The 15,684-nt window shown below is 49.5% G+C and overlaps 1 protein-coding gene across 9 annotated transcripts in view; it reads right to left on the bottom strand.

The window, feature by feature from the left end:
* The window catches only part of subdued (anoctamin 1), a 165,089-nt gene that overhangs the window by 111,015 nt on the left and 38,390 nt on the right, over positions 1-15,684 (bottom strand). For 4 of the 9 annotated variants that reach the window (XM_069338946.1, XM_069338942.1, XM_069338959.1 and 1 more), the window contains one exon: positions 10,157-10,222. The exons of the other annotated variants lie outside the window; for them this stretch is intronic. In XM_069338946.1, the coding sequence (XP_069195047.1) occupies positions 10,157-10,222 (66 nt within the window). The remainder of the gene's footprint in view (positions 1-10,156; positions 10,223-15,684) is intronic. 9 annotated transcript variants of the gene reach the window in all.

Raw genomic sequence — 15,684 nt, 5'->3', positions numbered from 1 at the left:
ATCAACCAGGTACCATGCCAGTGGCTGAGAAGTATGCCACCGTGCAAGTGGCTGGGAAATATCATGCCACCATGCCAGTGGCTGGGAAATATCATGCCACCATGCCAGTGGCTGGGAAATATCATGCCACCATGCCAGTGGCTGGGAAATATCATGCCAGTGGCTGGGAAATATCATGCCACCATGCCAGTGGCAGTGAAATATCATGCCACCATGCCAGTGGCTGGGAAATATCATGCCACCATGCCAGTTGCAGGGAAATATCATGCCACTGTGCACGTGGCTGAGAAATATCATTCCACCATGCCCATGGCTGGGAAGTATCATTCCACTGCACATGTGGCAGGGAAATATTAGGCCAATCATACTAGAAGAGGGCCACTAATATATTTCAAATTTGTACAGATATGTACGTAGTTCCTCGTTTCCAACTTCAGCGCAAACGTGTTAACGCAGACGACCAGTCACAATAGCACTGCTTGCACAAATAACCCGAGCATGATATGTAAACAACAACCTATCATTCTATCCTGGACCCTTCCATTTCATATTATATGTACGAGTTTTGATTACACATCTTCATATTCGGCTTGGTGGCATAAACCAACAGAACATAATATGTAGCATTCAGACATGATTAGTCACCGTCGAGATGTTTTCACCGTCGAGATGTTGGCACCGTCGAGATGTTGGCATCGTCGAGATGTTGGCACCGTCGAGATGTTGGCACCGTCGAGATGTTGGCACCGTCGAGATGTTGGCACCGTCGAGATGTTGGCACCGTCGAGATGTTGGCACCGTCGAGATGTTGGCACCGTCGAGATGTTGGCATCGTCGAGATGTTGGCATCGTCGAGATGTTGGCAGTGTCGAGATGTTGGCACCGTCGAGATGTTGGCACCGTCGAGATGTTGGCACCGTCGAGATGTTGGCACCGTCGAGATGTTGGCACCGTCGAGATGTTGGCACCGTCGAGATGTTGGCACCGTCGAGATGTTGGCACCGTCGAGATGTTGGCACCGTTGAGAAGTTGGCACCGTCGAGATGTTGGCACCGTCGAGATGTTGGCACCGTCGAGATATTGGCACCGTCGAGATGTTGGCACCGTCGAGATGTTGGCACCGTCGAGATGTTGGCACCGTCGAGATGTTGGCACCGTCGAGATGTTGGCACCGTCGAAATGTTGGCACCATCGAAATGTTGGCACCGTCGAAATGTTGGCACCATCGAAATGTTGGCACCGTCGAATTGTTGGCACCGTCGAAATGTTGGCACCGTCAAAATGTTGGCACCATCGAAATGTTTGGGAATGATTCTATGTATGATCACTCCAGACATCTGTTAACTCCTTTTGTTTATTTTTACTTCCAATACCAATTTAATTCTACACAATATATATAAAGTTGGAATTTAGTTTTAATTATAATCATATATTGTATGTGTGTGTATATATACATATATATTTACCTCGAGAGAAGTATAAAATCAAGTGAACTAAGATAAAGTGACAGAAAAGCTGTGTCTATTAAACTTTCCCAGAAGACTACTATAGTGGATTGCAGTAAGTGACAAGTCAGTCAGTCCAGTAGTTGGCCAAGACCCTAGGAGGGACTCCCGAAAAGCCTGACAGGCCAGAGGTCCCCGCCAATGACAAACCCCGACAGACAACGTGACCCATCCATCCATGCCTCTTTACTCCACTGCTTGTACTGTATATAAATGACAACACCAGTTTTCTTAACACCTCAGAATCTTCCTTTTCCAAGCAAAAACCATCAACATGTAAGTAATTGACAAATGCTGCACTCCAGAGTACAACAAGGGTTCTGTATCTAAACCAACTTAAAGCATTATAGTTACCCAAGAATTAAAATGTTTACGAACATCCACAAAGCAAACCTGAAAAGGCCAAATATGCAAAAGACGGAATAATGAGGACACTCAACAAAACTGATTAAGTCTTGCCTTAAAAAATCATTAGAACAAATCTGAAAATACATTAAATCCTTAAAATTAATCTGACAATACCTATTAAATGCTTAAAAAAATCTGAATAATCTATTAATCTTTTTAAAAATGAACTGGACAGTATCTATTAAACCATTAAAATTAATCTAACATCAATTCAATCCTTAAAATGATGATGGTATTTATTGACCTGAACAACAACAACAACAACAACAACAACAAATAAGAACACGGAACAACACAGAGATACGAACATTAAAACACGATGACAGAACATGGCTACAGATGAATACTGGGGGGGGGGGTGTGAGAACTGGGGGGAGGTAAGTACTGGGGGAGGTGAGTACTAGGGGGAGGTGAGTACTGGGGGGATGTGAGTACTGGGGGGATGTGAGTACTGGGGGAGTGAGTACTGGGGGGTGAGTACTAGAGGAGGTGAGTACTGGGGGGGGAGGTGAGTACTGGGGGGAGGTGAGTCTTGGGGGAAGGTGAGTACTGGGGGGGAGGTGAGTACTGGGGGGAGTTGAGTACTGAGGGGAGTTGAGTACTGAGGGGAGGTGAGTACTGGAGGGAGGTGAGTACTGGGGGGAGGTGAGTACTGGGGGGAGGTGAGTACTGGGGGGAGGTGAGTACTGGGGGAGGTGAGTACTGGGGAGGTGAGTACTGGGTGGAGGGTGAGTACTGGCTGGAGGTGAGCACTGGGGGGAGGTGAGCACTGGGGGGGAGGTGAGTACTGGGGGAGTGAGTACTGGGGGGGGGGTGAGTACTAGAGGAGGTGAGTACTGGGGGGGGGAGGTGAGTACTGGGGGGAGGTGAGTCTTGGGGGAAGGTGAGTACTGGGGGGGAGGTGAGTACTGGGGGGAGGTGAGTACTGAGGGGAGTTGAGTACTGAGGGGAGGTGAGTACTGGAGGGAGGTGAGTACTGGGGGGAGGTGAGTACTGGGTGGAGGTGAGTACTGGGGGGAGGTGAGTACTGGGGGAGGTGAGTACTGGGGAAGGTGAGTACTGGGGGAGGTGAGTACTGGGGAGGTGAGAACTGGGTGGAGGGTGAGTACTGGGGGGAGGGTGAGTACTGGGGGGAGGTGAGCACTGGGGGGAGGTGAGTACTGGGGGGAATTGAGTACTGGGGGAGGTGAGTACTGGGGGGAGGTGAGCACTGGGGGGGAGGTGAGTACTAGGGGAGATGAGTACTGGGGGAGGTGAGTACTGGGGGAAGGTGAGCACTGGGGGGGAGGTGAGTACTGGGGGAGGTGAGTACTGGGGGGAGGTGAGTACTGGGGGAGGTGAGTACTGGGGGGAGGTGAGTACTGGAGGAGGTGAGTACTAGGGAAGGTAAGTACTGGGGGAGGTGAGTACTGGGGGGAGGTGAGTACTGGGGGGGAAGTGAGTACTGGGGGGGAGGTGAGTACTGGAGGAGGTGAGTACTGGGGGGAGGTGAGTACTGGGGGAGGTGAGTACTGGGGGGAGTTGAGTATGGGGGGAGTTGAGTACTGGGGAGTTGAGTACGGGGGGGGGAGTTGAGTACTAGGGGGGGTGAGTACTAGGGGGAGGTGAGTACTAGGGGGAGGTGAGTACTGGGGGAGGTGAGTACTGGGGGAGGTGAGTACTCGGGGAGGTGAGTACTAGGGGGAGGTGAGTACTAGGGGGAGGTGAGTACTAGGGGGAGGTGAGTACTGGGGGAGGTGAGTACTGGGGGAGGTGAGTAGTAGGGGGAGGTGAGTAGTAGGGGGAGGTGAGTACTGGGGGAGGTGAGTACGGGGGAGGTGAGTACTGGGGGGAGTTGAGTACTGGGGGGAGGTGAGTACTGGGAGGAGGTGAGTACTGGGGAAGGTGAGTACTGGGGAAGGTGAGTACTGGGGGGAGTTGAGTACTGGGGGAGGTGAGTACTGGGGGAGGTGAGTACTGGGGGAGGTGAGTACTGGGTGAGGTGAGTACTAGGGGGAGGTGAGTACTGGGGGAGGTGAGTACTGGGGGGAGGTGAGTACTAGGGGGAGGTGAGTACTGAGGGAGGTGAGTACTGGGGGAGGTGAGTACTGGGGGGAGGTGAGTACTGGGGGGAGGTGAGTACTGGGGGGACGTGAGTACTGGGGAAGGTGAGTACTGGGGGGAGTTGAGTACTAGGGGAGGTGAGTACTGGGGGAGGTGAGTACTGGGGGAGGTGAGTACTGGGGGAGGTGAGTACTGGGGGAGGTGAGTACTAGGGAGAGGTGAGTACTGGGGGAGGTGAGTACTGGGGGAGGTGAGTACTGGGGGAGGTGAGTACTAGGGGGAGGTGAGTACTGGGGGAGGTGAGTACTGGGGGAGGTGAGTACTAGGGGGAGGTGAGTACTAGGGGAGGTGAGTACTGGGGGAGGTGAGTACTGGGGGGAGGTGAGTACTAGGGGGAGGTGAGTACTAGGGGGAGGTGAGTACTGGGGGAGGTGAGTACAGGGGGAGGTAAGTAATGGAGGTGAGTACTGGGGGGAGGTGAGTACTGCGGGAAGTGAGTACTGGGGGAGGTGAGTACTGGGGGAGGTGAGTACAGGGGGAGGTGAGTACTGGGGGAGGTGAGTACTGGAGGTGAGTACTGGGGGGAGGTGAGTACTGGGGAAGGTGAGTACTGGGGGAGGTGAGTACTAGGGGGAAGTGAGTACTGGGAGAGGTGAGTACTGGGGGAGGCGAGTATTGGGGGAGGTGAGTACTGGGGGGGAAGGTGAGTACTGGGGGAAGGTGAGTACTGGGGGAAGGTGAGTACTGGGGGAAGGTGAGTACTAGGGGGAGGTGAGCACTGGGGGAGGTGAGTACTGGAAGGAGGTGAGAACTGGGGGGAGGTGAGTACTGGGGGAGGTGAGTACTGGGGGGAGGTGAGTACTGGGGGGAGGTGAGTACTGGGGGAGGTGAGTACTGGGGGGGGGAGGTGGGTACTGGGGAAGGTAAGTACTGGGGGAGGTGAGTACTAGGGGGAGGTGAGTACTAGGGGAGGTGAGTACTGGGGGAGGTGAGTACTGGGGGGAGGTGAGTACTAGGGGGAGGTGAGTACTAGGGGGAGGTGAGTACTGGGGGAGGTGAGTACAGGGGGAGGTAAGTAATGGAGGTGAGTACTGGGGGGAGGTGAGTACTGGGGGGAGGTGAGTACTGGGGGAGGTGAGTACAGGGGGAGGTGAGTACTGGGGGAGGTGAGTACTGGAGGTGAGTACTGGGGGGAGGTGAGTACTGGGGAAGGTGAGTACTGGGGGAGGTGAGTACTAGGGGGAAGTGAGTACTGGGAGAGGTGAGTACTGGGGGAGGCGAGTATTGGGGGAGGTGAGTACTGGGGGGGAAGGTGAGTACTGGGGGAAGGTGAGTACTGGGGGAAGGTGAGTACTGGGGGAAGGTGAGTACTAGGGGGAGGTGAGCACTGGGGGAGGTGAGTACTGGAAGGTGAGAACTGGGGGGAGGTGAGTACTGGGGGAGGTGAGTACTGGGGGGAGGTGAGTACTGGGGGGAGGTGAGTACTGGGGGAGGTGAGTACTGGGGGGGAGGTGGGTACTGGGGAAGGTAAGTACTGGGGGAGGTGAGTACTGGAGGTGAGGTATGGGGGGGAGGTGAGTACTGGGGGGAGGTGAGTACTGGGGGGAGGTGAGTACTGGGGGGAGGTGAGTACTGGGGAAGGCGAGTACTGGGGGAGGCGAGTACTGGGGGAGGTGATTACTGGGGAGATGTGAGTACTGGGGGGAGAGGTGAGTACTGGGGGGGGAGGTGAGTACTGGGGGGGAGGTGAGTACTGGAGGTGAGTACTGGGGAAGTTAAGTACTGGGGGAGGTGAGTACTGGAGGTGAGTACTGGGGGGAGGTGAGTACTGGGGGGAGGTCAGTACTGGGGGAGGTCAGTACTGGGGGAGGTGAGTACTGGGGGGGAGGTGAGTACTGGGGTGGGAGGTGAGTACTGGGGGGAGGTGAGTACTGGGGGGAGGTGAGTACTTGGGGGGGGAGGTGAGTACTTGGGGGGGAGGTGAATACTGGGGGGAGGTGAGTACTGGGGGGAGGTGAGTACTGGGAGGTGAGTACTGGAGGAGGCGAGTACTGGGGGGAGGTGAGTACTGGGGGGAGGTGAGTACTGGGGGGAGGTGAGTACTGGGGGGAGGTGAGTACTGGGCGAGGTGAGTACTGGGCGAGGTGAGTACTGGGCGAGGTGAGTACTGGGGGGGAGGTGAGTACTGGGGGGGAGGTGAGTACTGGGGGGGAGTTGAGTACTGGAGGGAGGTGAGTACTGGAGGAGGTGAGTACTGGCGGGAGGTGAGTACTGGCGGGAGGTGAGTACTGGGGGGAGGTGAGTACTGGGGGGAGGTGAGTACTGGGGGGAGGTGAGTACTGGGGGGAGGTGAGTACTGGAGGGAGGTGAGTACCGGGGGGAGGTGAGTACTGGGGGGAGGTGAGTACTGGAGGGAGGTGAGTACTGGGGGGAGGTGAGTACTGGGGGGAGGTGAGTACTGGGGGGAGGTGAGTACTGGGGGGAGGTGAGTACTGGGGGGAGGTGAGTACTGGGGGGTGGTGAGTACTGGGGGGTGGTGAGTACTGGGGGGTGGTGAGTACTGGGGGGTGGTGAGTACTGGGGGAGGTGAGTACTGGGGGGAGGTGAGTATTGGGGGAGGTGAGTACTGGGGGAGGTGAGTACTGGGGGGAGGTGAGTACTTAGGGGGGAGGTGAGTACTTGGGGGGGGAGGTGAGTACTGGGGGAGGTGAGTACTGGAGGAGGTGAGTACTGGGGGGAGGTGAGTACTGGGGGGAGGTGAGTACTGGGGGGAGGTGAGTACTGGGGGGAGGTGAGTACTGGGGGAGGTGAGTACTGGGGGAGGTGAGTACTGGGGGAGGTGAGTACTGGGGGGAGGCGAGTACTGGGGGAGGTGAGTACAGGGGGAGGTGAGTATTGGAGGTTAGTACTGGGGGGAGGTTAGTACTGGGGGGAGGTGAGTACTGGGGGGAGGTGAGTACTGGGGGAAGGTGAGTACTGGGGGAGGTGAGTACTGGGGGAGGTGAGTACTGGGGGAGGCGAGTACTGGGGGGAAGGTGAGTACTGGGGGAAGGTGAGTACTGGGGGGAGGTGAGTATTAGGGGGAGGTGAGCACTGGGGGAGGTGAGTACTGGAAGGAGGTGAGAACTGGGGGGAGGTGAGTACTGGGGGAGGTGAGTACTGGGGGAGGTGAGTACTGGGGGGGAGGTGAGTACTGGGGGGAGGTGAGTACTGGGGGGAGGTGAGTACTGGGGGGGAGGTTAGTACTGGAGGAGGTGGGTACTGGGGAAGGTAAGTACTGGGGGAGGTGAGTACTGGAGGTGAGGTGAGTACTGGGGGGAGGTGAGTACTGGGGAAGGCGAGTACTGGGGGAGGTGAGTACTGGGGGAGGTGATTACTGAGGAGAGGTGAGTACTGGGGGGGAGGTGAGTACTGGGGGGGTAGGTGAGTACTGGGGGGGGAGGTGAGTACTGGGGGGGGAGGTGAGTACTGGGGGGAGGTGAGTACTGGAGGAGGTGAGTACTGGGGAAGTTAAGTACTGGGGGAGGTGAGTACTGGAGGTGAGGTATGGGGGGAGGTGAGTACTGGGGGGAGGTGAGTACTGGGGGGAGGTGAGTACTGGGGGAGGTCAGTACTGGGGGAGGTGAGTACTGGGGGGGGAGGTGAGTACTGGGGGGGGAGGTGAGTACTGGGGTGGGAGGTGAGTACTGGGGGGGAGGTGAGTACTGGGGGGAGGTGAGTACTTGGGGGGAGGTGAATACTGGGGGGGGAGGTGAGTACTGGGGGGGGGAGGTGAGTACTGGGAGGAGGTGAGTACTGGGGGAGGTGAGTACTGGAGGAGGCGAGTACTGGGGGGAGGTGAGTACTGGGGGGAGGTGAGTACTGGGGGGAGGTGAGTACTGGGGGAGGTGAGTACTGGGGGGAGGTGAGTACTGGGGGAGGTGAGTACTGGGGGAGGTGAGTACTGGGGGGAGGTGAGTACTGGGCGAGGTGAGTACTGGGGGGGAGTTGAGTACTGGGGGGGAGTTGAGTACTGGAGGGAGGTGAGTACTGGAGGAGGTGAGTACTGGCGGGAGGTGAGTACTGGCGGGAGGTGAGTACTGGGGGGAGGTGAGTACTGGGGGGAGGTGAGTACTGGGGGGAGGTGAGTACTGGAGGGAGGTGAGTACCGGGGGGAGGTGAGTACTGGGGGGAGGTGAGTACTGGAGGGAGGTGAGTACTGGGGGGAGGTGAGTACTGGGGGGAGGTGAGTACTGGGGGGTGGTGAGTACTGGGGGGTGGTGAGTACTGGGGGGTGGTGAGTACTGGGGGGTGGTGAGTACTGGGGGGTGGTGAGTACTGGGGGGTGGTGAGTACTGGGGGTGGTGAGTACTGGGGGGAGGTGAGTACTGGGGGGAGGTGAGTATTAGGGGAGATGAGTACTGGTGGAGGTGAGTACTGGGGGGAGGTGAGTACTTAGGGGGGAGGTGAGTACTTGGGGGAGAGGTGAGTACTGGGGGAGGTGAGTACTGGAGGAGGTGAGTACTGGGGGAGGTGAGTACTGGGGGGAGATGAGTACTGGGGGGAGGTGAGTACTGGGGGGAGGTGAGTACTGGGGGGAGGTGAGTACTGGGGGAGGTGAGTACTGGGGGAGGTGAGTACTGGGGGGAGGCGAGTACTGGGGGAGGTGAGTACAGGGGGAGGTGAGTATTGGAGGAGGTTAGTACTGGGGGGAGGTGAGTACTGGGGGAGGTGAGTACTGGGGGGAGGTGAGCACTGGGGGGAGGTGAGCACTGGGGGGAGGTGAGTACTGGGGGAGGTGAGTACTGGGGGGAGTTGAGTACGGGGAGGGAGTTGAGTACTGGGGGGAGTTGAGTACTGGGGGGAGGTGAGTACTGGGGGGAGGTGAGTACTGGGGAAGGTGAATACTGGGGTGAGGTGAGTACTGGGGAAGGTGAGTACTGGGGGAGGTGAGTACTGGGGGAGGTGAGTACTGGGGGAGGTGAGTACTGGGTGGATAGGGGGGGGTCACACTGGGTCAAGAGTATACTGGGCCAGGGAAACACTGGGTCAGGGAAACACTGGGTCAAGTGTATACTGGGTCAGGGAAACACTGGGTCAAGTGTATACTGGGTCAGGGAAACACTGGGTCAAGTGTATACTGGGTCAGGGAAACACTGGGTCAAGAGTATACTGGGTCAGGGAAACACTGGGTCAAGAGTATACTGGGTCAGGGAAACACTGGGTCAAGTGTATACTGGGTCAGGGAAACACTGGGTCAAGTGTATACTGGGTCAGGGAAACACTGGGTCAAGTGTATACTGGGTCAGGGAAACACTGGGTCAAGTGTATACTGGGTCAGGGAAACACTGGGTCAAGAGTATACTGGGTCAGGGAAACACTGGGTCAAGAGTATACTGGGTCAGGGAAACACTGGGTCAAGAGTATACTGGGTCAGGGAAACACTGGGGAGAACAATGCCAGAAGAGACAATATCCTGGCATGTCACCTACTAGTAAATCTTTCTGTAAAACAAGGAAACACTCCTGGTTACTCAAGGAAACACAAGTTTTTGTAATAACAAGGAAACACTCAAGCAGACACAACTTTCTGTAATAACAAGGAAACACTCAAGCAGAGGTAACTTTCCGTAAATGCAAGGAAACTCTCAAGCAGACACAACTTTCTGTAAAAACAAGGTAACACTCAAGCAGACGTCACTAAATCAAACTTGAGAATATCGAGAGAACAAATAAATTAAGTTAAATAATTGCTATTGTAAATAAGAGAGTTATGCAATCACGAACTAAGCTGCACAGCAAAAAGTTCACTTTGCTCCCTGAGCCGTTCGTGTGAAAATCTCGTACACAGTCACTGCTGCAGGAACCTTGTTTGGGGAGCGCTGCTGCAGACAAATGTTTAACAACACTCCATAACTCAGCTGCCGAAACAACAACTGTGTTCAGAAATTTGCACTGAAAAGGCTCCCAACAAAGTATGAAAACTACTGTTAACAACTGAACTATAGATGGAATACAGAGAAACTAGTCAAAGCAAGGATAAAATGGCCTTCGCAGCAGCTAACAGACTATCTGCCAGTACAGTACAATTAACTTGTAGCAGTTTACAAAATTTGGGGATGCCAAACAAAATTTTACATTGAAACAGCCACAACATTGAACACTAGATCAAAATTGCTACCACACCAAGTGAGACTTGTAAAAAAGTGCCTATAACCTCACACTTTCTATGGAAGCAGTTGCGGAGGTGAGGCGCCGAAGACTCCGCAGAATGTCCCGAGTATCGCACTGCATGGTAGGATGTGAACAAGCACAAAAGAATGAACACATGGCCTAAAAAAAACCTTCACTATACAGTAACAATAAAGCCAAACTGGATACAGTGGGAAGACATAATTATAACTTAAAACCCTTACACTGCTCAAACTGGTGTATGTAAGTGATCCTAATGGGTTTTCAATGCAATTCTTTTTTTATGCCCACCTGTACCCAGAAGTTTTAAATAGCTTAGCGGTTTAAGGGTTAAAAGATGAAGATACGGTACAGGGGACTAAATTATAATTACATACTGTTTCTACATCTATAATATTATACATACATAAAACTGGAGGCCGCATAAATGTTGAGAAAACCTGAAAACCAACATAGTAATGGATAATGGAGGGAAGGATATATAAGGGAGAGAGAGAGAGAGAGAAGACCAATTCTAAAGATGACAACTATAAGGTACGACAGAAAATGAAAGGCATAATGGGTGGAGAGCGGCAGCGGCAGAACAACAGTGAGTAGTGATGGGGTACCTTGAGGTAACCTTGAGGTGCTTCCGGGGCTTAGCGTCCCCGCGGCCCGGTCGTCAACCAGGCCTCCTGGTTGCCGGACTGATCAACCAGGCTGCTGGACGCGGCTGCTCGCAGCCTGACGTATGAGTCACAGCCTGGTTGATCAGGTATCCTTTGGAGGTGCGTACAATGATTGTGTAACATGTAATCACAAATCAAAACACAGAAAACATCTATATTTCAAATTAATAATAATAATAGTAATAATAATCAAAACACACACAAAAAATTTAAGAAATGTTCTCTGCAACAGTACACGTGACCGTCAATTGGCCTCGCTGCCTGTAATTTCAGGAGAAAATTTAAACAACTGTTTTTATTTCAAGAGAGAACATTTACTTCATAACAAAGTAGCCTAATTTATGGCTTTCGAACGAAAAATGTCAATCCACAGTAGGCTGTTTTAGTGCATCAGTAATGCATACATATGTTGAAGTATAAATTCATATTCATACACTACCTGTATAAACAGAACAGAATATTTATGCAATAGTATCGTTTTATAATTCATGGGCTAAAGGTAGAGAGACTAACCATTCTTATTTTATTTAGCTGCCTTATTTGCTGGCAGATGAGACACATTTTAGAACATTACCTCAAAATATATATTGTATTTACATACACAAAAATCATACAATTCCCGTACAAAACCATTTAAAACTCACTTTCAATAAATATACAATGAGATATACTTCGCTTTTTTTTTTTGACAATATATCCTCATAAATTATGTGCCTTATATGCCAGCAAAAACGGTAGTTCTCTAACATAGACAGCCTGACAGAGATATGTAATACACGATTTACACTTACGTAGACACACACACAAACAAGACATACATTTACCATAAATATGAACAGTGTATTCAAAAATATTAGACAACACATGGAGAGGGGAGAAGAGGGGTGGGGGGAGATGTTTTGAAACCAGCAACATGTCAAACAAGAGCACAGGACTTCACATTAGGGATAAGGCAATATGAAAGGGGTAGGACTGTACGTATCCAATGGAAACTTTGCAAATATTTTATCAAACTCAATAAGTGGAACTGCCACGCACTTGGTTCTCCTCCTGAACCACAAAAACTCATTTATGTTTACAGAGTATACTCAAGAACAGGCACACACTTTTGGAGACGGGACAGAAAAATTAGGAAAGGCGGTGGCGTTGCTATGCTGGTGAAAGAACACCTAAAGGTGAAGGAAATAATGACTGCTAGTCCACCAGAAGTTGACATAATAGTACTAGAGATCTGCCATGAGGATGATAAACTAATGATCATAAATGCACGTAGTCCACCACCAAGCAGCACACGGTCAGAGGAGGAGCTAGATAGTAAACGAGAAGGTTTTATAACAATAATGAGAGAGATTATAGCGAGAGCAGATAATGATAGATCACGACTGGTGATAGTCGGCGACTTCAACTTGAAATCCATAGACTGGGAAGCATATGAAGCTAAAACAGAAGATTTTTGGACCTGTAGATTTGTAGACCTCATCCTGGAAACATTCTTGTATCAACATGTTAAACAACATAAGAGGATGAGGGAAGGGGACGTTCCCTCCATGCTAGATTTGATATTTATCAGGAATGAGGAAGAGATATTTGACATTCAGTACCTTCCTCCCTTGGGTAAAAGTGACCATGCCTTTTTGGGAATAAAGTATGCAATGCGTTATAATCTGGAAGAAAATAAGGAGGTTGAAGCAGTTGAAAAACCTGATTTCAGGAGAGGACATTATGGTGACCTTAGAAATTTTTTTAGTGAGTATAATTGGACAGACTTGTTGCTAGGCAAGGCAGTAAATGCGATGTATGTCAAGTTTTGTGAAATATATGATAAAGACAAACTTTATACCAAAACAGAGATGCAGAACTAGGAAACAGGATTGGTTCAACAGAAATTGCGAGAGGGCCAGAGACCAAAAGACACAAAAATGGAATCAATATAGGAAGAGGCCAAACCCCCAAACATACCAGCAATACAAAGATGCAAGAAACAACTACACGGCAGTGAGGAGAGAGGCAGAAAGAAATTTTGAAAAAGGTATTGCAGACAAATGTAAACCAGAACCAGGTCTATTCTATAAATTCATAAACAACAAATTGCAGGTAAAGGATAATATTCAGAGATTGAAAATGGGAAATAGATTCACGGAAAATGAAAATGAAATGTATGAAACACTAAACGAAAAGTTCCAAAGTGTGTTTGTACAAAATGAAATCTTCAGGGAACCAGACACAATAAGAATTCCAGAGAACAACATAGAGCACATAGAGGTGTCTAGAGCGAAGTGGAAAAAATGCTCAAGGAGCTAAGTAAGAACAAAGCAGTTGGTCAAGATGGAGTTCCACCATGGGTTCTGAGAGAATGTGCACCTGAGCTCAGCATTCCACTGCAACTGATTTTTCAGGCATCCCTGTTTACAGGAGTTGTAGATGATGTGTGGAAAAAGACTAACATAGTTCTAATCTACAAAAGTGGAAGTAGGGAAGATCCCTTTAATTACTGTATAGACCTGTATCATTGACAAGTGTAACAGTAAAAAAATTGGAAAAAATAATTAAAAATAAATGGGTAGAACACCTGGAGGAAAACGAAATAATATCAGACAGACAGTATGGTTTTCGATCTGGAACATCCTGTGTAACGAACTTACTCAGTTTTTATGATCGAGCCACAGAAATTTTACAGGAAAGAGATGGTTGGGTTGACTGCATCTATCTGGACCTAAAAAAGGCTTTCGACAGAGTTCCACATAAGAGGTTGTTCTGGAAACTGGAACATATTGGAGGGGTGACAGGTAAGCTTCTAACATGGATGAAAAATTTCCTAACTGACAGAAAAATGAGGGCCGTAATCAGAGGTAAGGTATCGGATTGGAGGAATGTCACGAGTGGAGTACCACAGGGTTCAGTTCTTGCACCGGTAATGTTCATTGTCTACATAAACGATCTACCATTGGGAATACAGAATTATATGGACATGTTTACTGATGATGCTAAGATAATAGGGAAGATAAGAAACCTAGATGATTGTCATGCCCTTCAAGAAGACCTGGACAAAATAAGTATATGGAGCAACACTTGGCAAATGGAATTTAATGTGAATGAATGCCATATTATGGAATGTGGAATTGGAGAACATAGACCCCACACAACCTATACATTATGTGAGACATCTTTAAAGAATTCTGAGAAAGAAAGGGATCTAGGGGTGGTTCTAGATAGAAAACTGTCACCTGAGGACCACATTAAGAACATTGTGCAAGGAGCCTATGCTACACTTTCTAATTTCAGAATTGCTTATAAATACATGGATGAACAAATACTAAAGAAATTGTTCACAACTTTTGTTAGACCAAAGCTGGAATATGCAGCGGTTGTATGGTGCCCATATCTTAAGAAGCACATCAACAAACTGGAAAAGGTGCAACGACATGCCACTAAATAGCTCCCAGAACTGAAGGGCAAGAGCTATGAGGAGAGGTTAGAGGCATTAAATATGCAAAACCTAGAAGATAGAAGAAAAAGAGGCGATATGATCACTACATTCAAAATAGTAACAGGAATCGATAAAATTGATAGAGAAGAATTCCCGAGACTCGGAACTTCAAGAACAAGACGTCATAGATTTAAACTAACGAAACAAAACTGCCAGAGAAATATAAGAAAATTCACTTTTGTAAACAGAGTGGTAGACAGTTAAAACAAGTTAGGTGAGAAGGTGGTGGAGGCCAAAACCGTCAGTAATTTAAAGGCGTTATATGACAAAGATTACTGGGAAGACGGGACACCACGAGCGTAGCTCTCATCCTGTAACTACACTTAGGTAATTACACATCACAAAGGGGACATGGCCCGAAGAAACTCAAAAGTGATGATAAGGTACACGATTACAGACTATTTGAAAAGGGTGTGAAGCGGAAGGGGGGAATACCATACCAGCAGTATCAACAATGTAGATACCGATGTTAGCTGAACAAGAAGTCAAACACTAATGAGACACTGGCAGCACAAAGAGCCATTACACCATTCACGTGATTTACATTTGTTGTAATGCTCTTCATTATAAGATAACTTATACTCCCGCCCCCCCCCCCTATTGTCTTCATTGTAGAGAGAGATACCTTATACTACCCCAACTGTCTTCTTTATAGGGTACATTATACTCCCCTATTATCTTTGTTAAAACAAGATACCTTATACCACCTCTATTGTCTTCATTATAAGATAATCTTATATTCACCCCTATTGTCTTCATTTCAAGCTACCTACCATATTGTCTTTATTACACGCTGCATTATACTCCCTCTATTATCTTCATTATAGGATGCCTTATAATTCCCCATATTGTCTTCGTTATAGAATACTTTATTCTCAGCTATCTTATTCGTCATAGAATAAGAGATATTGTACTTCCTTATTATCTTCGTTATCCTACTTTATATTCCCCATACGAGCAAATGCATACATGTATCTACTAAGCAAATGGATCAATGTATATCCCAAGCAGGTGGATACATGTACAGTATCTCCCAAGCAACTGGATACATGTTTGTACCAAGCAAATGCATGCATGTATCTACCAAGCAAATGGCTGTACTGCATCTAATTACTATCTGTACCAACCTCTATACAAGAAATTATAAGCAGCAAAAAATGCAGTCTCCACTGCCGTAGACATCAAATCTTATTTATCATCCTTTCGCTAAATTACCATACATCCCTGTCTGCAGCATTTCTAAAAAAAAAAAAATGCCATCGTACCTCCAGCAACATGCCTCCTTGCAGTTACCTTGCACTGGTTTCGAGAATCAACGTCCCCGTGGCCCAATCTCTGACCAGGCCTCCTGAACAACTTTACCAAGCACAGATATGATGAACGATATGTCAGGATTCACATCA

Source organism: Procambarus clarkii, chromosome 5 (genome assembly GCF_040958095.1).
Source record: "Procambarus clarkii isolate CNS0578487 chromosome 5, FALCON_Pclarkii_2.0, whole genome shotgun sequence".
Lineage (NCBI taxonomy): Eukaryota > Metazoa > Arthropoda > Malacostraca > Decapoda > Cambaridae > Procambarus > Procambarus clarkii.
This window is presented reverse-complemented; position numbering and strand designations above follow the sequence as displayed.